Below are 27,653 nucleotides of genomic sequence, written 5' to 3' on the forward strand. Positions count from 1 at the left end.
TATGTGTAATATCCATGTTGTGTTTGATCCTGTGTAGGGGTGACGGGCTACCGAGTGCGTGGAACGCCCCTGCACGGCCAGCGCGGCCACTCAGTGGACGAGCTGGTGAGGCCTGATCAGACGTCGGTCACCGTGCAGAGACTCACGCCCGGTGTTGAGTACAACATCACCGTCACGGCCGTCAAGAACGGTCAGGAGGGCAAATCTTCGTCCACCATCATTTCAACTGGTGAGGGCTCCTTGGCTTGCACATGAATGGTGCATCTGATGTTTCACAATTAAGGTGGCCTGGCACAGCTTGTAAGACATTTTGAAATTGGCCGACCTAGTCCAGCCAAGTTAAATTTTGTAATACAAAAATTATCTAGGGTCTGGCTTTACTCTTGTGGCAAGCTTCTCTATTTTTATTGCTTCGGGTTGCTTTTGTCAATTAAAATTATTTGGGTTTGTGGAAATTGGCATTTCACTATTTAGTAAAACCTGTACATCGAGACACACTAAAGTAAAGCGTGGAGCTTAAAAGTATTATTTCACGTTACTAAAAATAGAAATTTCTGCCAACTGTTGTAGGAAATCTAAAATACATGAGCGGGAAGTACCTGGCATTGCCTTGGGGAAAAACATATTTAATAACTTATACACAAGTACTAAGCTATTGTGAAAGCCCGGCGTTCCGTTTGTCTGTCCATTTGTCCATCAACACAATTATTCGAGGTTTGCAGAAGTCCTAAAAGTTATAGCAAGTGGGGGGTAAATAGTTGATCTAAAATGTTTTCCGAAAATTGTCGACCCCCCCCCTCAATTTATTTTTACTCCCACGTCAGCTATATACCTACACATCCTGCATACAATAGAGTGAGTAGTATCTACCGCCTCAATAGTAGTATCTGCCGCCTCCTATAGTAGTATCAACCAATTCTATAGTAGAAATACTGACTCTACAGTAGTATCTAATGGCTATAGTAGTATCTACAGAATCTACAGTCATATCTATTGACTATATAGTAGTATCCACTGACTATAGTAGTAACTACTAACTCTATAGTAGTATCTGCAGTATCTACTGACTCTGCAGCAGTATATACGGACTATAGTGGTAGCTCCTGACTGTCGTATTATCTACTGACTTGATAGTAGTAACTAACTCTATAGTAGTAACTAACTCTTTAGTAGTAACTTCTAACTATAGCAGTATCTGCAGACTCTTTAGTAGTATCTGCAGATTCTATAGCAGTATCTACTGACTTTACAGTAGCATCTACCGACTCTGCAGTAGTATCTCCCGACTCTACAGTAGTATCTACCTACTCTATAGCCGTATATACCTACTCTATAGCCGTATATACCGACTCTATAATAGTATCTATCGACTCTATAGTACTAACTACTAACTTAACAGTGCCGTGGTGAGGCCTATTCCCGTGCAGAATCCCCGGCCTTGCCTAGTTTGCTCAGCTGGCCGAAGTGGCACCTTGGCAGGCTGGGGCTGGGCCGCTAACCCCACTCCCACCATCTCCCCCCGCCCGCACTACAGTAGTATCTACGGACTATAGTCGTAGTATCTACCGACTCTATAGTAGTAACTGCACACATTGGGGTGGTGGGGAGGAGAAGAGGACATTGGTGGGAAAACTTTTGCTCAGTCCTGTGTATTTTGTTTCCATTTTGAACACGAATAAAAAATTACCCCCTCCCCCCACCGATCGTGTGTGTGTGTGTGTTGCTAGGGCAACCACGGGTCAACTTTCTCGCGCATGCGCAGACGCGTGCTTTGGCATGCGCTTAGCGTAGTAATATAATAATAAATAGTACTAAATTGTTATTTTAGCTACTTTACAGTTGACGGATGGGAAATATACGAATAGCGCTGGCTCACCCCGGGGCTTATCATGTGGTATCTGGGTACTTTTTTAAAACCTAAACCCCACAGTTTGTGAGTTCAAACCGTTGCAAGTTGCATCCACAGACAGAGACAGACAGACAAAAATTACTTATTTAGGTAAGATTTTTCCGTAATATAAAATCTGTGATTTCAAAGCTTAAGCTAGTTCGCATTAAGCCAACAGTGTAATCGTGCAATAGTATCCCTCCAAAGCCCACTCTTCACATGTAACACGCTTGCTACCGTTGCATTAGCCGTACTGTGCAGCCCCCCTAAACCCACCCTTCCCATGGAACGTGCTTGCTATCTTCGTTACCAGCCATTCTCTGCAGCCCCTGTGAACCCTCCCATCCTATGTAACATGCTCAGCTGTTTTGGCCTGGTCGCCTTTGAAAAGAAGCGTCTTAGCTTAAAGGGCTTGACCCGGTACAAACTGGCTGATATGTCAAGGTAAAACAATGTTTTTAAAACAGAAATAACATTTTCAAAGAATATGTTTTTGAACAACTTGGAGTACTTAAATATTACAATGGCAAATTAGTGAGTTGCATTGGTTGTAGCAAGCAGTTAACATGCCGCAGTGTTGTATTAAAATTGCAGGTGAGCATACTTGACAACCTTTCAAACTATGTTCAATCTCAAGGAATAAGTCAGCTTGGCACACGTGTGTATTTCACTTGCCTTACATAAATGTGGAGTTCAAATATATTCTACTGTCATTCACCATGATCCAATATTTAATGCTTCCTGTCCTAACATGCGGATGTTGATGTGGCAACGACTGAATGTGTATTTATGAATTTAATGGGTTTTGAACACTGCAATCAAGCTTGAACTGCATCTGATTTAACTGTGCTCGCTAACCTCACTCTGCATTTTCCTTTGAAGCTGGTGACCGGGTGGTCGTAGTCACCCCACGGCCGTCTGATCTCAGCTTCACCGACGTGAGCGACACCTCTCTGGTGCTGCGCTGGACCCCGCTGACCGTGCCTGGCATCACGGGCTATCGCGTGATGGTGTCTCTGCCGGGCGACTCCGTGCCCCTCCTGGACGACACCGTGGGGCCTCAAACGGGGGTCTATGCCGTCGAAGGCCTCCGGTCCGGCGTGGTTTATGATATTGGGGTCTCCACGCTGACGGAGGACGGGGAGAGTGAACCTGCACGGCGCTCGCATACCACTGGTGAATTCCACAACCATTTGTCTCAGTTGTCGTTCAATTTAACATCATGTTGACCAGTTCAGCTTCATTTCGCATTACTGGAAGCCTCACTTTGCACCATATCTTCTCAACTTGAGGTCTGAGTTCAGAAGTATGGGGAGAGTTAACCTTGAAATGTAACTACGTTAAGTGTCAAGTTATTGTAATGCGAGTTCACAGATATTAAGTCGTCTTCTCTCTCCTGTCTCCACCGCAGCACCGGGCTCCCCGCAGGATGTGCAAGTGAGCCTGAACTCGGATACCGGAGAGTTGACCATCACCTGGCAGAAGGTTCCTACTCCAGGTGCAGTGTTTTATAACATTGTGGAGAGTTACCTCGTGTTCAAATGTCTAGTTTTTCAGCTGCCTAATATTTCATGTGACAAAGTTGGAAAGTGGATTTAAGATTAACACGTATGATTCATGTGCATGATGGTGGAAGGTTCAGACAGACTTTTAGTTTTATTAAATGATTACATGGCCTAACCCAAACAACAATCAAGTTTACCTTTTTAGTTACTGTGTCAGCTCAAGTAGGTGGAATGAGGCATTGGCTCTCACTTGGTAGTAAAATGAAACCATGGTAAACAACACCCGCTGAGATGGGCAACATTTAACATATAAATTTTGAGTAATTTCATATAGATACAAATTACAAATGAACCTTGTTTTGCCTAGTTTAGATGCAAATTACCAATTACTTTGAGATGTGTTCTTTCGATACAGTTGAGAATTTATTGAGATCACGTATTTATATGGGATGTAAGTTAAACAATTCACAGTAAAGGTTTTTGGGTTGGATCGTGTAAATAATAAATGTCCCATTAACCAACAACCACCCGACACAGCCAATTAGTAAAGTTTGTCACGTGAACAAAATGTGCTCATCAGTTACTACTTCAGCACACCGGTTTGTTGGAGAGTAAAACCCACACATTGTAAATGTGTGCTGCAGTAGTAACTAATTTTCTACGTTTTGTTCACGTGACAAACCTTACTAATTGGCCATGTCGGGAGGTGGTGGCGGTGGATTAACGACACATTTATATTTACGCGATCTATCCCAAAAACCTTTTATTGTGACTAATATTCTTCGTGTAAGCCCTACCACTACTGAGTGTTAAATCAAATTAGACAATGCCCACCTCTTTCTCACAAGGCACGGCCAGATGTGCATGGGTGCTAACATGCACTTGTGAATGTGTCTGTAAGTACTTGTGCACAAGTGCGCGTCTACAACTTCATACTTCAGTGATCTGCATAGTATTAGAGGATTTAAGTTCGGATTAATAGCTATTTGACGAGTACTTTTAAGTTAAGCCATAAGCCTAAAGGCAGACTTGGAATATGGAGTATGTGTAATATCCATGTTGTGTTTGATCCTGTGTAGGGGTGACGGGCTACCGAGTGCGTGGAACGCCCCTGCACGGCCAGCGCGGCCACTCGGTGGACGAGCTGGTGAGGCCTGATCAGACGTCGGTCACCGTGCAGAGACTCACGCCCGGTGTTGAGTACAACATCACCGTCACGGCCGTCAAGAACGGTCAGGAGGGCAAACCTTCGTCCACCATCATTTCAACTGGTGAGGGCTCCTTGGCTTGCACATGAATGGTGCATCTGATGTTTCACAATTAAGATGGCCTGGCACAGCTTGTAAGAGATTTTGAAATGGCTGACCTAGTCCAGCCAAGTTAAATTTTGTAATACAAAAATTATCTGGGGTCTGGCTTAGCTGCGCTTTGACTGAACACTGAAAACGATTTTATTTTTAGCTTTACTCTTGCGGCAAGCTTCTCTATTTTTAAATCCTTTATATTAAGTTCACTTGCTTGCTTACGACGTGCAAATTTTTCGGTCGTTTTTTAACCCACTTCCCGTGATCCAATCGAGCTGACATTTTGCACACAGACTCGTTGTGCGTGACAATGTATTTTCGTGAACATTTTTTTCCAAAATGTTACACTTTTTAGGAAAAAATAAATTATATTTAATTACCAATTGCTTAATGGTGGCAGCCATTCATCTGACCCATAGGTGGCAGCCATCTCAAGCCAGAGGACGAGAGGACTCTAGCCGCCACGCATATAAAGAATTTATAGTGAAAAACTTTGTTTTTACGGGTACATTTTTTATTGCTTCGGGTTGCTTTTGTCAATTAAAATTATTTGGGTTTGTGGAAATTGGCATTTCACTATTTAGTAAAACCTGTACATCGAGACACACTAAAGTAAAGCGTGGAACTTAAAAGTGTTATTTCACGTTACTAAAAATAGACATTTCTGCCAACTGTTGTAGGAAATTTACAATACACGAGCGGGAAGTACCCGGCATTGCCTTGGGGGGAAAAAAATATTTAAAAACTATACACAAGTACTAAGCTATTGTGAAAGCCTGGCGTTCCGTTTGTCTGTCCATTTGTCCATCACAATTATTCGAGGTTTGCAGAAGTCCAAAAAGTTATATAGCAAGTGGTGGGTAAATGGTTGATCTAAAATGTTTTCCGAAAATTGTCGACCCCCCCCCTCAATATTTGTTTTTTTACTCCCACCTCGGCTATATACCTACACACCCTGCATACAATAGAGCGAGTAGTATCTACCGATCAATAGTATCTGCCGCCTCCTATAGTAGTATCAACCAGCTCTATAGTAGAAATACTGACTCTACAGTAGTTTCTAATGACTATAGTAGTATCTACAGAATCTACAGTCATATCTATTGACTATATAGTAGTATCCACCAGAGGTGGGACAAAGTCATTGTTATGCAAGTCCAAGTCGAGTCGCAAGTCGTCAAATTCATGACTCGAGTCTGACTCGAGTCCAAGTCACATGACTCGAGTCCACATCTCATAGGTGGGACAAAGTCATTGTTATGCAAGTCCAAGTCGAGTCGCAAGTCATCAAATTCATGACTCGAGTCTGACTCGAGTCCAAGTCACATGACTCGAGTCCACACCTCTGGTATCCACTGACTATAGTAGTAACTACTAACTCTATAGTAGTAACTGACTCTTTAGTAGTAACTTCTAACTATAGCAGTATCTGCAGACTCTTTAGTAGTATCTGCAGATTGTATAGCAGTATCTACTGACTTTACAGTAGCATCTGCCGACTCTGCAGTAGTATCTCCGGACTCTACTGTAGTATCTACCTACTCTATAGCCGTATATGCCGACTCTATAATAGTATCTATCGACACTATAGTACTAACTACTAACTTAACAGTGCCGTGGTGAGGCCTATTCCCGTGCAGAATCCCCGGCCTTGCCTAGTTTGCTCAGCTGGCCGAGGTGGCACCTTGGCAGGCTGGGGCTGGGCCGCTAACCCCACTCTCACCATCCCCCCCCCCCCGCCCACACTAAAGTAGTATCTACGGACTATAGTCGTAGTATCTACCGACTCTATAGTAGTAACTGCACACATTGGGGTGGTGGGGGTGAGAAGAGAACATTGGTGTGAAAACTTTTGCTCAGTCCTGTGTATTTTGTTGCATTTTGAACGCGAATTAAAAATTCCCCCCTCCCCCCACCGATCGTGTGTGTGTTGCTAGGGCAACCACGGGTCAGCTTTCTCGCGCATGCGCAGATGCGTGCTTTGGCATGCGCTTGGCGTAGTAATATAATAATAAATAATAATACATTGTTAATTTTGCTACTTTACAGTTGACGGATGTTAAATACGAATCGCGCTGGCTCACCCCGGGGCTTATGTGGTATCTGGGTACTTGTTAAAATATCTAAACCCTACAGTTTGTGAGTTCAAACCGTTGCAAGTTGCATCCACAGACAGAGACAGACAGACAAAATTTGACTTATTTAGATTTTTCCGTAATATAAAATCTGTGATTTCAAAGCTTAAGCTAGTTTGCATTAAGCCAACAGTGTAATGGTGCAATAGTATTCCTCCAAAGCCCACTCTTCACATGTAACATGCTTGCTACCGTTGCATTAGCCGTACTGTGCAGCCCCCCTAAACCCACCCTTCCCACGTAACATGTTTCCTATCTTCGTTACCAGCCATTCTCTGCAGCCCCTGTGAACCCTCCCATCCTATGTAACATGCTCAGCTGTTTTGGCCTGTTTGCCATTGAAAAGAAGCTTCTTAGCTTAATGGGCTTGACCCGGTGCAAACTGGCTGATATGTCAAGGGAAAACAATATTTTTAAAACAGAAATTAAAATTTCAAAGAATACGTTTTTGAACAACTTTGAGTACTTAAATATTACAATGGCATATTAGTGAGTTGCATTGGTTGTAGCGAGCAGTTAACATGCCGCAGTGTTGTATTAAAATTGCAGGTGAGCAAACTTGACAACCTTTCAAACTATGTTCAATCTCAAGGAATAAGTCAGCTTGGCACACGTGTATATTTCACTTGCCTTACATAAATGTGGAGTTCAAATATATTCTACTGCCATTCACCATGATCCAAGAGCTAATGCTTTCATGTCCTAACATGCGGACGTTGATGTGGCAACGACTGAATATGTGCATTTATGAATTTAATGGGTTTTGAACACTGTAACCAAGCTTGAACTGCATCTGATTTAACTGTGCCCGCTAACCTCACTGCATTTGCCTTTGAAGCTGGTGACCGGGTGGTCGTCGTCACCCCACGGCCGTCTGATCTCAGCTTCACCGACGTGAGCGACACCTCTCTGGTGCTGCGCTGGACCCCGCTGACCGTGCCTGGCATCACGGGCTATCGCGTGACGGTGTCTCTGCCGGGCGACTCCTCGAACCTCCTGGAGGACACCGTGGGGCCTCGCACGGGGGTCTATGCCGTCGAAGGCCTCCGGCCTGGCGTAGTTTATGATATTGGGGTCTCCACGCTGACAGAGGATGGGGAGAGTGAACCTGCACGGCGCTCGCAGACCACTGGTAAATTCCACAGCCATTTGTCTCATCTGTCGTTCAATTTAACATCATGTTGGCCAGTTCAGCTTCATCTCGCATTACTGGGAGCCTCACTTTGCACCATCTCTGCTCAACTCGAGGTCTGAGTTCAGAAGTATGGGGAGAGTTAACCTTCAAATGTAACTGCGTCAAGTGTCAAGTTATTGTAATGCGAGTTCACAGATGTTAAGTCGTCTTCTCTCTCCTGTCTCCACCGCAGCACCGGGCTCCCCGCAGGACGTTCACGTGAGCCTGAACTCGAATACTGGAGAGTTGACCATCACCTGGCAGAAGGTTCCTACTCCAGGTGCAGTGTTTTATAACATTGTGAAGAGTTACCTCATGTTCAAATGTCTAGTGTTTCAGCTGTCTAATACTTCACGTGACAAAGTTGGAAAGTCGATTCAAGATTAACACGTATGATTCATGTGCATGATGGTGGAAGGTTCAGACAGACTTTTAGTTTTATTAAATGATTACATGGCCTAACCCAAACAACAATCAAGTTTACCTTTTTAGTTACTGTGTCAGCTCAAGTAGGTGGAATGAGGCATTGGCTCTTACTTGGTAGTAAAATGAAACCATGGTAAATAACACCCGCTGAGATGGGCAACATTTAACATAGAAATTTTTAGTAATTTAATATAGATACAAAGTAACCTTTTTTCGCCTTGTTTAGATGCAAATTACGAATTATATTGCTTTTACTTTTTGGTTCTTTTGGTAAATTTACGTAAAAAGAAAATAAATTAAATAATAGAATCCGACGTTTCGAGTGCAACACAAGCAATCGTCATCAGGTACGAATTAATGAGAAAACAAACGTAGTAAACTTAGAGCTTTTCGATTTAAAGCTTTCGTGACTGCAGGGATTCATCTTCTTGGTTCTTTCGGTAAAGTCACGTAGAAGGGAAGTAATAAAATAATAAAAATAAAACATAATAAAATAATTCTCACGACGTTTCGGCCACAACGCAAGCAGCCGTCCTCAGGTGAAACCAGGTCTGTCGAGGCGACACCGTCTGAATGAAACAGCACACGTGCTTGGAGCATATATATAAGCGGGGTAACAAGGGGGGGGGGGAAAGGGCGTCTTGACAAAAGAATTTGCATATCAAGAGGAATTTAGCATATTTATGGGAAATGCAGGTATGTGATTAGTACTACTTATATTAGCAGCATCCCTTGGATGCTGCTAATCCTGCATAATGCACGGACATAAGTAGTACTAATCACATACCTGCATTAACCATAAATGTGCTAAATTCCTCTTGATATGCAAATTTTTTTGTCAAGACGCCCTTTCCCCCCCCCTTCCAACCCAGCTTGTATATATGCTCCAAGCACGTGTACTGTTTCATTCAGACGCTTCTCGCCTCGACAGACCTGGTTTCACCTGAGGACGGCTGCTTGCGTTGTGGCCGAAACGTCGTGAGAATTATTTTATTATGTTTTTTTATTATTATTTTATTACTTCCCTTCTACGTGACTTTACCGAAAAAACCAAGAAGATAAACTTAGAGCTATAACGCAATACAACACAGAGAGTCGGCTAACATAACAGTCAACACCCTACCTGGTTGATAACGTTCTTAGAAAACAAACCTAAATTTGAGAGAGAGACAAGACACAGACACGGAGACACAAAGACAAACACACAGAGACAACATGGAGACACACACATAGAGAGAAAACAAACTTAAATCTTCCCCGTAGAGGTGGTTCATTCATTTTTACCTGATGACGATTGCTTGTGTTGCAATCTAAATGTTGTATTCTATTCTTTAATTTATTTTCTTTCTACGTGACTTTACTGAAAGAACCAAAAAGTAATTCCTGTAGTCACGAAAGCTCCAAATCAAGTTTTTACCAATTATATTCTTTGGGTCTTTTGGTAATTGGCCGTGTCAGGAGGTGGTGGTGGGGGGTTAACGACACATTTATATTTACGCGATCTATCACAAAAACCTTTTATTGTGACTAATATTTGTCGTGTAAGCCCTACTACGACTGAGTGTTAAATCAAATTATACAATGCCCACCTCTTTCTCACAAGACGCGCCCAGATGTGCGTGGGTGCTAACATGCACTTGTGAATGTGTTTGTAAGTACTTGTGTGCAAGTACGTGTGCATGTCTACATCTTCATGCTTCAGTGATCTGCATAGTATTAGAGGATTTAAGTTCGGTTTAGTAGCTATTTGACGGGTACTTTTTAGTTAAGCCATAAGCCTAATGGCAGACTTAGCATATGGATTATGTGTAAAATCCATGTTGTGTTTGACCCTGTGTAGGGGTGACGGGCTACCGAGTGCGTGGAACGCCCCTGCATGGCCAGCGCGGCCACTCGGTGGACGAGCTGGTGAGGCCTGATCAGACGTCGGTCACCGTGCAGAGACTCACGCCCGGTGTTGAGTACAACATCACCGTCACGGCCGTCAAGAACGGTCAGGAGGGCAAACCTTCATCCACCATCATTTCAACTGGTGAGGGCTCCTTGGCTTGCCCATGAATGGTGCATCTGATGTTTCACAATTAAGATGGCCTGGCACAGCTTATAAGAGATTTTGAAATTGGCCGACCTAGTCCAGCCAAGTGAAATTTTGTAATACAAAAATTATCTGGGGTCTGGCTTTACTCTTGCGGCAAGCTTCTCTATTTTTATTGCTTCGGGTTTGTTTTTGTCAATTAAAATTATCTAGATTTGTGGTAATTGGCATTTCACTATTTAGTAAAACCTGTACATCGAGACACACTTAAAGTAAAGCGTGGAACTTAAAAGTATTATTACACGTTACTAAAAATAGACATTTCTATCAACTTTTGTAGAAATTATAAATACAAAAAATCCATAATATAAAATCTTATTTCAAATTTTAAGCTAGTTGGCATGAAACCTACAGTGTAATCGTGCAATAGTATTCCTCCAAAGCCAACCCTTCACATGTGACATGCTTTCTATCTTCGTACCAGCCATTCTCTGCAGCCCCTGTGAACCCTCCCATCCTATGAAACGTGCTCAGCTGTTTTGGCCTGGTCGCCTTTGAAAAGAAACTTCTTAGCTCAATGGGCTTGACCCGATACAAACTGACTGGCTGATATGTCAAGGTAAAACAATGTTTTTAAAACGGAAAAAAAAAATTCAAAGAGTACTTTCTTGAACAACTTGGAGTACTTAAATATTACAATGGCATATTAGTGAGTTGCATTTATTGTAGCGAGCAGTTAACATGCCGCAGTGTTGTATTAAAATTTCAGGCGAGCAAACTTGACAACCTTTCACACTATGTTCAATCTGAAGGGATAAGTCAGCTTGGCACACGTGTGTATTTCAGTTCCCTCAAATAAATGTGGAGTTCAAATATATTCTAATGCCATTCACCGTAATCCAAGATCTAATGCTTTCATGTCCTAACATGCAGAAGTTAATGTGGCAATGACAGAATATGTGCATTTATTCATTAATGTTGACCACTGCAAACAAGCTTGAACTGTATCTGATTAAATCGTGCTCGCTAACCTCACTCTGCATTTGGCTTTGAAGCTGGTGACCGGGTGGTCGTAGTCACCCCACGGCCGTCTGATCTCAGCTTCACCGACGTGAGCGACACCTCTCTGGTGCTGCGCTGGACCCCGCTGACCGTGCCTGGCATCACGGGCTATCGCGTGACGGTGTCTCTGCCGGGCGACTCCGTGCCCCTCCTGGAGGACACTGTGGGGCCTCAAACGGGGGTCTATGCCGTCGAAGGCCTCCGGCCCGGCGTGGTTTATGATATTGGGGTCTCCACGCTGACGGAGGACGGGGAGAGTGAACCTGCACGGCGCTCGCATACCACTGGTGAATTCCACAGTCATTTGTCTCATCTGTCGTTCAATTTAACATCATGTTGGCCAGTTCAGCTTCATTTCGCATTACTGGGAGCCTCACTTTGCACCATCTTTGCTCAACTTGAGGTCTGAGTTCAGAAGTTATTGGGAGAGTTAACCTTGAAATGTAACTACGTTAAGTGTCAAGTTATTGTAATGAGAGTTCACAGATTTAAAGTCGTCTTCTCTCTCCTGTCTCCACCACAGCACCGGGTTCCCCGCAGGACGTGCAAGTGAGCCTGAACTCGGATACCGGAGCATTGACCATCGCTTGGAAGAAGGTTCCCACTCCAGGTGCAGTTATGTTCTCTAGGCACAAATTACAAATGTATCGTTTGTCAGCTGCCTAGTATTTCACGTGACAAAGTAATTTTCAAAGAAGATCAACACGGATGATACATGTGCAGGGAGGTGAAAGGTTGAGTGACACTTTATTTTTCAAATGATTGTGGCCTAACCCAAACAACAATCAAGTTTACCTTTTTTGTTACTGTGTCAGCTCAAGTAGGTGGAATGATGCATTCTCTTACTTGGTAGTAAAATGAAACCATGGTAAATAACACCTACAGAGATGGACAACATTTTACATATAAATTTTGAGTAATCTAGTTACAAATTAACCTCGTTTCGCCTAGTTTAGATGCACATTACCAATTACTTTGAGGTGTGTTCTTTAGATGCAGTTTACAAAATAATTGAGATTACGTATTTCTATTGGATGCAAGTTAGATAACACTGGTCAACACACTTTTTCTGGCATAAGGTTTTAAGGGTGCTGATTCCAAATCTGGCATCAGTTTTTGCCTATCACATCAGGTTTTTGAGATATCAAATATTGCATTTTCAATAAAAAACTGCAGCAGAAAAATATTAAATAAATGTGGATATCTACATAAAATTATATTATAAACACACTATCCTAGAAATACAGCACCATATTTTTACACTAAAGCAGTCACTGACTTGCAACAACTTGCAATCATAAGTGACAGAGTTAATTTCGGGTAAAATCAATGAAAATAGGGTATGCCGATAGCATAAAATGAGATGTGATAGAGCAATTCTGAGATCAGATTTGGAATCGGCACCCTGAAATTAGTCTAAAACAGCTGCAAAAGTCCAGGCCAGAAAAAATGCTTTTTTTGTTGACCAGTGTAATTCACAATTAAGGTTTTTGGGTTAGATTGTGTAAATAATAAATGTGCCAAGTTCGTGTGCGCATCTATAACTTCATGTTCCAGTGATCCACATTGTATTAGAGCATTTAAGTTCGAATTTGTAGCTATTTGAAGGGTACATTTTAGTTAAGTCATGGGCCTAATGGGAGATTTGGCATATGGAGTATGTGTAATATTCCACGTTGTGTTTGACACTGTGTAGGGGTGACGGGCTACCGAGTGCGTGGAACGCCCCTGCACGGCCAGCGCGGCCACTCGGTGGACGAGCTGGTGAGGCCTGATCAGACGTCGGTCACCGTGGAGGGGCTCACGCCCGGTGTTGAGTACAACATCACCGTCACGGCCGTCAAGAACGGTCAGGAGGGCAAACCTTCGTCCACCATCGTTTCAACTGGTGAGGTTCCTTGGCTTTGCTGGATTTTGATTGTTTTCTGAAAACAATATTTTTTTTGCGTCCAATGTTGTTTTTCCTTCCAGCTGTTTTGCCAGTTTAAACTATTGTCTGGGGCATTGTGCATTGTGTGCGATTTCCAAATGTTATTACACATTGCAATTCGACTAAAAATAAATGTCTGCCATCTGCATTTGTAGATTAATTTGTATATTCTGACATTGAAAATACTCTTCATAAAACCAAAAATAGCAAAGCTTAAGTGGCTGGCGGTAAACCAACACTCTTCATGTGACAATGAATAAAAACACTATTAACATATATTTTTAATTATAATTGCTTTTATTAAAATGGGGTGATGTTAGTGAGTTGCACAGTTTATAACCAATTGTTTACATGCCCCAATGTCATATATTGAAAGTGAGCAAACTGGACACACTTACAAATGAGATATTCCTTGTCAAGAGGTTATCATGAATTATATTTAAATTAATAAATAAGTCTGACTTTAATCTGGCAAGACAATTATTGACTGCAGCTGTGCATGCAAGTGTGTTTCAGTCACTTCTCAGTTTAAGGTTAATACCAATGTAATGTGAGAGAATTGCAATCCTGCATATATGCTACAGATATACAAACGTATTTATATTCTATGGTTGTTCACCATAATCCAATATCCTAATGCCTTTGTCCTAGCATGTGTAGGTTCATGTGGCTAAGGCTGAATGTGTTTTATTTTCTTTAAAGAATGTTGAACAATGCAATCAAGCTTAAAGTGCATCTGATTTAACCATGCTCGCTAACCTCACTCTTCGTTTGGCTTTTAAGCTGCCGACCGGGTGGTCGTAGTCACCCCTCAGCCATCCGATCTCAGCTTCACCAACGTGAGCGACACCTCTCTGGTGCTGCGCTGGACCCCACTGTCCATGCCTGGCATCACGGGCTATCGCGTGACGGTGTCTCTGCCGGGCGACTCCTCGCACCTCCTGGAGGACGTCGTGGGGCCTCGCACGGGGGTCTATGCCGTCGAAGGCCTCCGGCCCGGCGTGGTTTATGATATCGGAGTCTCCACACTGGCGAAGGACGGGGAGAGTGAACCTGCACGGCGCTCGCAGACCACCGGTGAATGCCACAACCATTTGCTTCATCTTTCGTTCAATTTGATATCACATTGTGCCAGTTTATTTTTGTCTTGCACCATTCCTAGCCTCGCATTGCACCATCATTGCTCAACTTTATTTCTGCATTAAGAACCATTGGGAGTTGTTAACCTCGAAACGTAACCAGCCTTACTTTTATACGCGTTACAAGTGTCAAGTTATTGTCACGCGAGTTCACAGATTTAAAGTCGTCTTCTCTCTCCTGTCTCCACTGCAGCACCGGGCTCCCCGCAGGACGTGCAAGTGAGCCTGAACTCGGATACCGGAGCGTTGACCATAACCTGGCAGAAGGTTCCTACTCCAGGTGCAGTTTATATTTGACGTCGATGTGGAGAGTTGCCTTCTATTTAATTTCAGCGTTTGTCAGTTGCTGACTATTTCACGTGCTCGTATCAAGTAGGTCCATCTTTTAAGTGTATTGGCAAAGTTGCTCAATTGGGATTGCATGCTGCAGTCATTGGTCCCCTACTGGCTGACTATGTTCTTGCAGACCAGCTGCTTGAGTCACCTTGTGCCGCATGGCGACTAGTTACGCACGTGTTATCATGAGGGCCTGCCAAGTGTTTTTCGAGTGTGGGGCGATAATTGCTTCATAGATTCAAAAAGAGTATTTTTTTGGGAGTACATTTTTAAAATTCAGACCGTGATGCTGGCACCCAGAGGACATCTGTGAAAAAGATCTTCATAGCTCATTGGATTCCTCCGGCATAAATACAAATTCTCATTCTGCACTGTTTTCCGGATGGCCTCGCGTGAGCTTTAAAACGCCCACTGTGAAGCAGATGGAACGTTGTATTTTACGGTTAATACACCCGCAGTATTTATCGGGACGGCCGCTCAATTAGAAAATCTGATCCTATGACAAGTGGCGTATGCATAACTGCTCGGCCATGTCACTACCCCAGGTCGTTCCAGGGGGAGGTGACCTTTCAAATGTTCGAGATGAGATGTACGTTGCTTGTCGTGTGTAAAGCGAGATGCCCTGGCGTAAAAGAGGCACTCTTATCAAAAACAAATTGGTCATTCTATTCTTGATTGTGATATATCCGGAAGCTAAATGCCAATCTTGGGGAGTCTGCTGGCCACAATTAGAGGGCTTCAGGAGAGAGTTTTGTGTAGTGTTGTTGTTGTTCCTCCTCCATTGAGGCAGCACAGATCACCGTGGCTTCCTATACGGCCCATAGTTTGGGTTGCATGGCCACCACAACCCCACTGCTGTGGCTTTTCTTTAATTTTCCATTCATGACGGAAATGAGCACATAGTCGTGTTGTTGTTCTGATGCAGTTATTGGTTACACCGGTGTCTGCGAGGAGGAATGTCAGAGGCAGGAGGTGCGATGTTTTGTGGTCTCGATTGAGATGTAATTTTTAAAGTTACATTTTGGTACCCGTGAAGTCTGTGAAAGGAAAGGAGGCTTGATGTGTCTCTTGATTTTAAGCGAGTTTCAGCGATGGTAAATAACATCCTTCACGAAGCGTGGCTACGGGTGTGGATATAGACACGGGCTTGTGTGCATGTGAGCATGTGTGTGTGTGTGCGTGTACATCTTGGGGAGCGGTGGCACAGTGGTTAGCACGCTGCGCTCTGAAACCAGTGACCCGGGTCCAATTTACGTTATGGCCAACACCAGTGGCTGATCTGAACCAGTCCTGGGTCTCCCCATAGGTCGACTTTGCCTTAAGTACCTGGTGCGGTGTGTAAACATCACGATTTGGGTAACAAAGGTAGCTGGGCATGGTGCTGGCCACCCTCCCCCTCGTCTGCCATGCTGGGCTTCATAGGTGCTCTCTTAACAACACTTGCCCCAACAGTCTGTTAAGGGGGTCTTTGTGCATCTGCATTTGCACATGTATGTCCGTTTGTGTGTGATGATGGGGCAGTGTCCCCATTGTTCTTTGTGTCTCTGAAACGTAGTTGAATTCATCCTTAAGAATGTAAGGAGAGTAATTTTACTTCAAATCAAAACCGTGGTCTCCCTGTGCCATGCTCGCCTCCTTCAGCAGTGGAGCAAACTCGACATTGCTCTGGCAGGGGCCAGTCTATTCAAATGATAACCTCTCCTTCCACAGTGATGCTCATTTTAACAAATCCTGAAGGATTGCAGAATTGATTCATGACACTTATTAGAATATTTAAACTTAAGATTGAGAGTTCAAGTGCACCGTCCAGCCAGATTAAAATATGTTTATCTATGTGTCAAATATTTAATGTTACCGTAAAGTACATTGTTTATATTTTTGGTTTTATTTTTCCATTTAATGCAATTATACCTTCACAATTTGTATTCATATCGCACTTGTATAAAAACCGCTTTCCCAAAACGTTCACGAATAACAACAATCGGGGAAATGAAAGATAACCGTTTCAGTCCCTCACTAGAAATCGATTTCTACCTCCTTAATGTTATAGTTGTGCGGGAGACGAATTACCAACTTGGCTTATTTCGTAACTTTATATTCTCCGCAACGATGCAATTGATCATTGTCTTTGGTGTGATTTCAATATCGAAGTGGGATCCATGTCCAACAGAGGGAGGAGGGGTGGGGGGTCCTTGCCCATAGACATTGTGCAGTTCACGAGCATTGGTAGAGGCAACCCTAACTGCTGATGAGATGCTGAATGTTGAAACCCGTCCAGAGGTTTTTCTTGCGTTGAAGTGATGCTGCCGAAATGTTAGTGCCGTTTGATATTGGATATTTGACAGGTTATTTTTAGTTTTAAGCTGGGAGACGGCATATGGAGTGTAATATCCCACGTTGTGTTTGACACTGTGTAGGGGTGACGGGCTACCGAGTGCGTGGAACGCCCCTGCACGGCCAGCGCGGCCACTCGGTTGACGAGCTGGTGAGGCCTGATCAGACATCGGTCACCGTGGAAGGACTCACGCCCGGTGTTGAGTACAACATCACCGTCACGGCCGTCAAGAACGGTCAGGAGGGCAAACCTTCGTCCACCATCGTTTCAAATGGTGAGGTTCCTTGGCTTGGTAACGCACCTCAATGGTCTATCTGATGTTTTGCAATGAAAATTGCTTGGCACGGCTTATGCGAGCCTAGTAAGGTACTTTAAAATTGCTGACTGGTTTGCTGCGCGCTCTCTGACCCTGGAATCTTGTTATTCATGCAATGATTCACCCTCTTTGTCATGTGATGAATGTTCACAATTTGGCTCATGATTGGGTTAAGTGATTTAATCTTTTTCTCAATATTGCATACCTGCCAACCCATACGGTTTACCCGTATTCTTTCCATTGAAATTGAGTTTTCAGGTTCATACGGTGTATGGCCGTTTCAATACGGGCAAAAAATATATATTTGTTTGTGTTTCTCCCTTGTGATGGGACTTTGTAGGATGAACGTTCAGATTTATAAGGGCACGGGGTGACCAATAAGGTCTGAATTGGTCTGTAATAAGGTAGGCACTAATAAGAGGTTGACCGGTATGACATTGTGTTTAAATTTACTGCCTCTGGCAGCTGCAGGGTGTCGTATGCACTTGTTGTATAGAACATTGACAAATAGTTGCATTTTGACCTGCAGATTATTTAAATATATTTTAAACCTTACAAGTAAGAACATGATCCGAAACGATTATTTGAGCATGCTAGCCCGCAGCTTATTGTAAACTGCTGTGCTCTTGCAGCAGTAATCCATTATCATTAATGCTACGCTTATCTAATCGGCAAAACGTTGCTTGAAAGCTTTCTCAGCTGACTGCACTGAAGCCTACGCTTGCTGATAACTCTGTCCACTGTGCTTTCACGCTGCTGCCGGCCGGCTGGCCATAGCCGTCCCCCAGCCGTCCGATCTCGGCTTCACCAACGTGAGCGACACCTCTCTGGTGCTGCGCTGGACCCCGCTCTCCCTGCCTGGCATCACGGGCTATCGCGTGACGGTGTCTCTGCCTGGCGACTCCTCGCCCCTCCTGGAGGCCGTCGTGGGGCCTCGCACGGGGGTCTATACCGTCGAAGGCCTCCGGCCCGGCGTGGTTTATGATATTGGGGTCTCCACCCTCGTGGAGGACAGGGAGAGTGATCCTGCACGGAGCTCGCAGAGTACTGGTGAATGTCACAGCCATTTGTCCATACCTCCCGATTAGCACGGTTGGCTACGTACGGTGCGAAAGAAGTCCAACATGCAGACATAAGTTTCATCGTTTTTTAATGACTACTCTCGTTTACCAAGAAAACATTCCTGGATCTATTTCATGAGGGTACTTCCAAGGTTGCATGTGGGAGTATTTTGTGCAAGTGAGCTTTTTGCATTGTGCATACCTTGGGGATCATTTGTCCCATAGATATAAATATAGCTGCTCACCCAAGCTCTAAATTCCTCAATGTTTGCATTGCCTTCGTATTGTTTGCATTTTGGCATTCTCTGGTCTAACGCCAGTGAGACAGATCCATAAAGAAGGCTGTCACTGGTGTCGGCCAATCAGTTTCAAAGACAATCCATACATTTTCCTTTGGGTCTTTCGGTAAAGCCACGTAGATAGAACAAACATGGGTGGCTTTCCTGTAGAGAGTGTCCCATTGAGCCATCGGGTCTCTTTTTGATTACAATATCACGACGTTTCGATCGCAACACAAGCAATCGTCATCAGGTGAAAAATATAGCGGGGAGAGCTGCTGAGAATATATGGTGGGAGCGCTGCTATGGCAGGGAGTTTTAAAGGTTTGAGATGGGTGTAGCCCAAGGGTCAGTGGGCGGGGCTAGAGATGAAATTTGCATTTAAATGTAAGATCAGAGAAATGTTGATAAACGAAGCTGTGGGATGGTCATTTAATTGTTAGAGATTAACATGTCAATGTAAGAAATTTGCTTGTAAATGTAAGCTTGGAAAGAGCCATTGCAACATGTAACTCAGAGAGTCGAAAATAACTGCTCTGTTGCTCTGATTGATGACAATCTTGTCACCATCTAACTTTGTAATGTATGGATCTGGCTTCTTCTTTCCATCTCCATGTTGCGATGGTTTTTTCTGAGCTCTCTCCGAGCTTACATTTGTAATAATCCTTCTTGAGACGGCTTCAGAATCGGTCCTTTTATTTCCACTCCACAATACACTTTACTCACTCACTTTCCGTTGCTGGCAGACAACGGAGAGAGGACAGACTTCGCACTAAGTCCCCACCGCGCACGTGGCACCCCGAGCCCCCGTCCGCACGTGACCCTGCTCTCGTCAGTTTCAGTCTGCTCCCGATCGTTCTCTCTCACTCGCTCTTAATCCCTTCGTCACGTGGTTCCCCCAGCCAATCGTTCATGGACAGCTTCGACCATTCTCGATGGTTCCCTGTCAATCCCGGGACCACGCCCCTCATCCGGCTCCCCATTAGCTGGGGCCCCGAATGGCTAGGCCAATCACTCCTGATGACATGTCGTGATCACGCGTGGGCCATGGTCCCTATCTCAACCCTTATTGGCTACAAGCAGGACCGGCAAGCCAATCCCCACGTGAACCCTCTATGGCTGTTATTACACATTTACAAGCAAATGCCTTGACATGCTAATCTCTCACAATACAATGGCCACCCCCAAAGCTTCGTTTGTCAAGACTTCTCTGATCTTACATTTACATGCAAATTTCATCTCTAGCCCCGCCCACTGACCCTTGGGCTACACCCATCTCAAACCTTTATAACTCCCTGCCTTAGCAGAGCTCCCACCATGATGTATTCTCAGCAGCTCTCCCGCTGTATTTTTCACCTGACGAAAATTGCTTGTGTTGCGATCGAAACGTCGTAATATTGTAATCGAAAAGAGACCTGATGGCTCAATGGGACACTCTGTCTACAGGAAAGCCACCCATATTTGTTCTATCTACGTGGCTTTACTGAAAGACCCAAAGAATATGAATTCCTGCAGTCACGAAAGATTTAAGTAAAGATTTAATGTATACATTACATCACGTTTGTTTGCATGTTTAATGCAGACTTGATGACGCCTTGCAATGGGTGTCTGTTTGGTGTTTGAACATCTTACCACTTTCTGTGTTATTGCCAGAAAGAGTAAAGCCTATTATTTTTCATCACCTACCCCGTGATCCAGTTATTTTGCAAAAGATTGCAAATAACAGAAATAATAGCACAACTTATCTGTTTTAAATGTGAATAATAGGAATAAAAGTAAAGTTTGTATTGCTTTTGCGCACTGTTTATACAGTGTTATAGTTATACGTGAATTTGCGCATGAGTGAGACCTGGTGTCTCAAGTTGAATCCTAGAACAGCTCGATCTCACGGATAAGACAGGGCAAGCAACATTCACCAGTGGTGTGTTACCCGTCGCCCCTGTGGACTTCTCAATTATCTTGTGAACATGCTTGTACCGTACGTGTGCATATTTATAAAAAATGGCATGCGAGTTTTTACGTCATGAACATGTTAGTACGTTACGTGTGTACGTTTAAGAAATCGTAAAATGTGCGCACGCGTGTTTGCGTCACAGTTGTTGGACCGCCGAAGGATGTGCACGTGGACTTGAGCCCGGACTCGGGGGCGCTGACGATCACGTGGCAGCGAGTGACGGCTCCAGGTACTGCCTAGGGAGGAGAAGTCGGTTGTTGTGTTATCGAGTTCCTTTCCCAGATACCCACGCCTCCAATTAGCATAGTTTTGGCAACATAAGGTGCGAAAGAAGTTCAGCAGATACACTCGGGAGGGTGGAAAGCACAGATGATCAAATATACGATGAACGGGGGGGGGGGGGTATAAGTTTCGGAGGGCGTTGGGCACAGGCGCTGAAAGAGAGGCCGCCAATAATTGCCCGGAATGAGCGTTTGCTCGCGGAGGAGGCCGCATTCATCCGAGCGGAGTCTGTGACACTGAGAGAGAAACGTTATATTAGCCATGTGAATGTGAATTACAATACCAGGGCAAGTCCTACTTAGCTCCATATCACTTTTTGATAGCTCAACGAAGTGGTCTATGTGGAAATTTCTAGCAACCAAACTGTCTAAATGCATGCAATGGCATCGTGTAAACTGATTCAAATGTCAACTATCACCCCCTCCCTCTTTGTTTAATTATAATGTTTCACGATTCCCCCCTTGTCATCACACAAAAATAAAAACATACTCAAAACATACATGGTAAATAAATAGAAATTGGGACGTAACTCAAATCTTTTACACTTTTTATTTTATTTTATTTAACAATGAATAATGATGATTAAGAAGGTGAAGATGTTGGTGTGGTTGTTGGAAGGGGCTTCCGTGGTGTAGGACTGTGTACGAGATGCTGGCCGCTCGTGGGGCTAGAGAACACCGCGTGAGTGTTGGGGAGGGGAGATGGTGACGAGACGTTCATCTACTGTACTGTACAGTAGAGTGGCCCATCCCCTACTTGTCGACGCGGAGTTGAGAATCTTAGCAACGTTCCTAAAAATAAGTAAACCGTTTGTAGCCGATAATAAAGGGGGAGGGTGGGTTTTTGTTAAAGTGCGTAAATATAAATGGGTTGTTAAACCCGCCACTACCTGACACAGCCAATTGGTAAGGTTTGTCACTTAAACAGGACGTGCCAGTTAGTTACTACTTCAGCACACCGGTGTGTGGGAGAGTAAACCCACGACATTTACAATTCGAGCGACGTTTTGCTGGTGATTACAACCAGCTTGGCAGAATTGTGATTAATTATAGATAATATTGGTCGCAAAATCCAACGTGTTTAAATGTGTATAGCCGAAAGACTCGTTCGATAAAACAGTGTTGGGCGAGGTGCGACCGACGGTCTTGCGAAACGCGCGGCACGGGGTGCGTGGATCGTTGGCCGTGTGTTATATTTTTTTCCATCGCCAGGCCTGACCGGGTACCGCGTGCGCGGGACGCCCCTCCACGGGCAGCGAGGCAACTCTGTGGATGAGCTTGTGGCGCCGGACCAGACTTCGTTTTCCCTGGACGCCCTCACGCCCGGCGTTTCGTACAACATCACCATCACCGCCGTCAGCAATGGCCGCGAGAGTACACCCTACTCCACCACAATCTCCACCGGTATTTTGCCCTCTTTTAACCCCCGTTCCCGTTCCATGACGTCTGAAGATGTGGGGTGGAACGGTGTCCATTTCTACCGCTAAATCTCAGAACGAGCGAGCGGCTCTGCATGAATTTTGTTCAGAGAGGCACGTAGTGGCACCATTGTTTTTGAAAACCTTGTACTCGTCCGCAGAGAATCGTAGCGACACGACCGCACTCTACAATAGTTGGTGCTACACTGTGCCACACGCCCTCCCACATGGCCTTGTGGGAGCCTCGGTACCGATCAAGTTATTTTATTTTAGTTTTTCTTCCGGTTTAATTTTGATCTACACTTCCGTCATAACGGAATCGAAAGTAAAACTGATGATGTGCACATACGTCATCCCGAATGTAAAAGGGTTAAAGTGCCCTCTCAGGCGCACAAATAATGTACATGACATGACGAGTTAACGTGGTGTGAAGGCAGCCATTACATGTACACAAATGTAATTACAAACACGTATCAGTTATTTGAATAATAATAAACGTAATTTAAATCGCGCACATCTTTTGCGAATCGGTTGCATTGTTCTAAATGGGTTAATGGTTACACTAAAGTTAATGTAGTGTTGTGCGCGAAGCTATAATTTCCCAAAATATTTCAAATTACCAACTTACTACCTGGCCTCTTATGTTTTTTTTTCTGGATACTGTGGTGTGCTAGCACATGCAAAGTTGTTGAGGAATTGTTCTAAAGGTTTCATGCAGAACCCTTCTGAAAATGACATGGTGGGGATTTCCTAAATACATTTTCTGAAATGTTGATTTGAAGCCATGCGAGGTAGATGAGAGATTAAATTCACTAGATTAAAATGTATGCACGTTGAACTTCTTTCGCACCGTACGTAACCAACCATGTTAATCGGAGGTGCGGGGGAAGGACAATAAACTAAACACAAAAACATGTATAAAACACTTACATTTACAAAAAATTGCTTGATTCTACGGATCTACAAATACTCAGCCTTTAATACTTTACATTAGTTCCTGAAATATTTATTATTTTATTTTGGAGATTGAATTCAAGTGGCCCTCTCAAGAATATGACATATCCCCCGTTTTTCTTCTGTTTGGCTGTAGACATTCCCCAGCCGTCTGATCTCAGCTTCACCAACGTGAGCGACACCTCTCTGGTGCTGCGCTGGACCCCGCTCTCCCTGCCTGGCATCACGGGCTATCGCGTGACGGTGTCTCTGCCGGGCGACTCCTCGCCCCTCCTGGAGGACGTCGTGGGGCCTCGCACGGCGATCTATGCCATCGAAGGCCTCCAGCCTGGCGTGGTTTATGATATCAGCGTCTCCACTCTTGTGGAGGATGGCGAGAGTGAACCTGCACGGCGCTCGCAGACAACAAGTAAAGAATATAAATCCTTTCTCTCAATTCTTCTTCCTCGTGCCAATTTAATTTTTTCTAAAACTCACAAAGACATTGACGATCGGTGTACGATATTAGTGCACACCTCCGATTTAGCACGGTTGGCTATGTACGGTGAGAAAGAAGTTCAACATTTTTTTAAATCAACAATATCAATAGATTTCTAACGAACTGTCCGTATGTACTTGCAGTTCTCATGCCACCACAGGAAGTGCAAGTGGATTTCAACTCTCCCAGTGGAGTCCTCACCATCTCCTGGCAGAGAGTCGCTGTGCCCGGTGAGCCTTTGAAACGTCAATGTGTTTTATCGTTAAGGAAGCCAATCAGCCACGTCATTGTGCACCTAACCAGATCTCTCCCCCAGCCTTCCACCGTGCTCCTCAATCAGCCCAACTATCTGGCCACCAGACCTCTTTCCCTACCATCCTTCACCTACCCTCATCCATGCCCAGCAACAGCGCCTATCTATCTTATCACTTCACTCATCCACGTTGCACCCATCTGTCACCCTCCTTCACTATCACACTCCACCTTATTCCTCCTTCCCTACCCCTACAAAATCAGGTCCATTCCCAGCCCCTGTCCCTCCGTCCGTTCCATCACCTCCCTCATTGACAGCCATTCCACCCCACGCGTTCATCCCCTTCTGCCCCGTTGTGTATCGCTGTTGGTTTGCGTTGTAAAGCGCCCTGGAAAGGGCGCTTTATTAATTCTAAATGGAATAGAATTGTTATTTACAGGAAATATGATGTCCATCTGTCTGAACACTTCACATGTTATCGCTGTGTGAGGCTATAGACCATGGCTTGCCAATTCATACCAATGCCTACATCCAGGTCCTATTTTTGGCGAGATGGACAATTGAAAATATGAATTCCCGCTGTTAAACCTATAGACACGAGAGCAAAGCAAGGAAACTCGCAACCCTGAAAGATGAAATGGTACAAAAGCTGAAAAGTACGCGAATAAATGTGGAGCTGTGCACGTTTAGAACGACAGAGAGAACAACTCGTGCATAAAGAAGCTAATATAGAATGTAATTTTATATTTACACGGAGCCTTCCCTCATGGGCTTAACATAGTAAAAAAAAAACCATGGCAGAATAGAATGATTTAGATGGCAGGGTTCGTGCTACAAGGAATGAGGAATGAGTGACCGCTATGGAGGATACTTGGGGATCACGATAGAGTTCGGGGAGGCACGGGAAAGTGGAGGGGCGAGGGAAGAGGAATAGAATGCACAATAGAGAAGATGTCATCTTCATACTAACTGAACAAACCTCATGCTATTTGTAAAAACAAAAAAACCCATTGGTAAATGGGCTTGGACAAGACTGGAAGGGATGGATGAGAATGGTAGCCACGGGAGAGAGTGCACCTGAGATGAGCCATTCACCACGGAGAACGGAAGCCATGGGGCCATGTCGATACGCTTCAACTAAGAAAGTGGTGGTTTCACCGGTTCTCGTGCCGGCTGTGCGTTCCGCGGCTCTGGGCGCGCGCCGTGCGCTATCCGCTGACCCTTTTGCCGGTTTCCCACCCCCCTCCCGCCGCTTGCAGGGCTGACGGGGTACCGGGTGCGCGGGGTCCCCCTGCGTGGGCAGCGTGGAAACTCACTCGACGAGCTACTGAGGCCCGACCAGACGTCCTTCGCGTTGGACGGCCTCACGCCCGGCGTGGAGTACAACATCACGGTCGCCACAGTCAAGGGCGTCCTGGAAAGCAAACCCTTCTCCACCACGCTCACCACCGGTAAAGTCCACTCGCGAGCCAGCGTTCTGTTCGATTGTTTGTTTTCATCCGAGATGCTCGCGTTGAATTTTTTGCTGCCGCTGGAAGAGAAACACCAGGAAAAACGACCGTTCGCATTTTAAACACTTCACTGGGCGCCCAGATGAAGGGCGCAGCGTCATGCTGTCCAGGGGTGCGCTCTGCGTGACGCTGCAGCGTAAAGCGTGAGTGAGCGACGGTTTGCTGCTTCGTTGCTGCCCTGCTTTTTCGGCGGCTTCAGCAGGCTGCTGACGCTGCCGTTGCACCTAGCTGGCTCTGACGCAGCATTAACGACTCTGCGAATGGTGCTGCTCAACGCTGCTCTTGCAAATTAGTTTTTTGTTTAAACGCTTTTCTCTTCCATTGCTTCGTCTGTTGCCGGTTTTGTACGTTCATAATTTGAAAGTGTTGCGAATTCAAAGCTTTTGGAGCTTACTATATTTACCCTTGTATTCTGTACCAAAAAGATACTTGACCATGGGTATAGGTACTGTTAGCATCTAACAACCACTGCCAGAAGTGCGGACCCTAACTCCATGGGGGATGGGGTGCAGTGAAAAAAATAATTTAGCTCGATAAAGAACCCGGATAACTGGAAGAGTGATCTGTGATCTGCCAACCCCAGGTTAACCACACCACGGATAAACCATCCCCAGGATAACCAGACCACGGATAACTGGAGTTGTACTGTATATATGAATACGTATTTACATTTGTGCATAAAATCCACTACATTAGTGATCATTTGATAAAAAATTGTTTTGCATCCATTTAATTCCCAAAGCTTTGCATGACATTTTTTGGAGTCTCATTGAAAGCCCAAACGTCCTCCCCATTTAACATCACTATCGCAAGGCCTGTATTTACGTGTGGTGGTTAAAACAACCGTTGTTCTCAGTGAGTTTTATACTAAACCATTACCAACAAAACCACGTGTTGCTTCGAAATGCTTGACCAAATGATGCACGTTTGTTAATTGTCACCATTGGCTTTGCGCTTGGAAATAATGTTGCTGTTCTTCGCTCGTCTAACTCGGCTGCATTTAATCTGCGCTTGCTGATCCTTAATTTCGCTTTGCTGCTGCTGCGGCCGGCTGGCTGGCTGGCCGTAGACCTGCCTGAGCCGTTCGATCTCAGCTTCGCCAACGTGAGCGACACCTCTCTGGTGCTGCGCTGGACCCCGCTCTCCCTGCCTGGCATCACGGGCTATCGCGTGACGGTGTCTCTGCCGGGCGACTCCTCGCCCCTCCTGGAGGCCGTCGTGGGGCCTCGCACGGGGGTCTACGCCGTCGAAGGCCTCCGGCCCGGCGTGGTTTATGATATTGGAGTCTCCACCCTGGTGGAGGACGGGGAGAGTGATCCTGCACGGCGCTCGCACACCACTGGTGATTGTGGACACTCTCAGATGGGGAAAACGCATTAATGGGGATTTTTTTCTATATAATCGCAGTGTTCTTGTAATGGTTCTGTAATGCGCGTACAACAACCGCGGGGGTTATGTTCCTGAAAACCGCCGTGGTTGGCTATACGAAGGCCTTGTGGGAAATGGGGGGTTAGGGGCAACCGCGACCGCGGTGGTCACACTAGTAATGTTGCCCGTTACGTCACTAAACACAAATAAATTAGACACCAACGTAATACAAAACAATAAATGTTCAAATAAAATGATTAAAAACAATACAATCATGTTATTTAACTTTTAAGACTGAGGGTTGAAGTCCATGTTGATGACTTTGATGAGGTAATGGGGTTGTTAGAAGGAAGAGGAGGGGCTTTGCCCACCCTGCACCTGGTGGTGGTGGGAAGAGAGCTGTGGTGGGAGCTGGGAGATAGACGATGCACGGAGATAACGTCAATGCGGGGTCATTTAAGATTGCAAGTGCCGGTTGCCGTGCTAAACCGCGGAGACGCAAAACTCCATAC

The 27,653-nt window shown here is 44.8% G+C and overlaps 1 protein-coding gene across 4 annotated transcripts in view; it reads left to right on the top strand.

The window, feature by feature from the left end:
- LOC144938130 (tenascin-X-like) overlaps positions 1-27,653 on the top strand; it is a 150,829-nt gene that overhangs the window by 80,367 nt on the left and 42,809 nt on the right. For 2 of the 4 annotated variants that reach the window (XM_078865842.1, XM_078865845.1), the window contains 20 exons: positions 38-229; positions 2,771-3,064; positions 3,300-3,386; positions 4,473-4,664; positions 7,671-7,964; positions 8,200-8,286; positions 10,273-10,464; positions 11,523-11,816; positions 12,053-12,139; positions 13,226-13,417; positions 14,243-14,536; positions 14,792-14,878; positions 17,352-17,543; positions 18,363-18,635; positions 21,021-21,107; positions 22,372-22,563; positions 23,668-23,940; positions 24,153-24,239; positions 25,522-25,713; positions 26,843-27,115. In XM_078865842.1, the coding sequence (XP_078721968.1) occupies positions 38-229; positions 2,771-3,064; positions 3,300-3,386; positions 4,473-4,664; positions 7,671-7,964; positions 8,200-8,286; positions 10,273-10,464; positions 11,523-11,816; positions 12,053-12,139; positions 13,226-13,417; positions 14,243-14,536; positions 14,792-14,878; positions 17,352-17,543; positions 18,363-18,635; positions 21,021-21,107; positions 22,372-22,563; positions 23,668-23,940; positions 24,153-24,239; positions 25,522-25,713; positions 26,843-27,115 (3,861 nt within the window). The remainder of the gene's footprint in view (positions 1-37; positions 230-2,770; positions 3,065-3,299; positions 3,387-4,472; positions 4,665-7,670; positions 7,965-8,199; positions 8,287-10,272; positions 10,465-11,522; positions 11,817-12,052; positions 12,140-13,225; positions 13,418-14,242; positions 14,537-14,791; positions 14,879-17,351; positions 17,544-18,362; positions 18,636-21,020; positions 21,108-22,371; positions 22,564-23,667; positions 23,941-24,152; positions 24,240-25,521; positions 25,714-26,842; positions 27,116-27,653) is intronic. The other 2 variants (XM_078865843.1, XM_078865844.1) reach the window with 2 other exon arrangements.

Source organism: Lampetra fluviatilis, chromosome 21 (assembly GCF_964198595.1).
Source record: "Lampetra fluviatilis chromosome 21, kcLamFluv1.1, whole genome shotgun sequence".
Classification (NCBI taxonomy): domain Eukaryota; kingdom Metazoa; phylum Chordata; class Hyperoartia; order Petromyzontiformes; family Petromyzontidae; genus Lampetra; species Lampetra fluviatilis.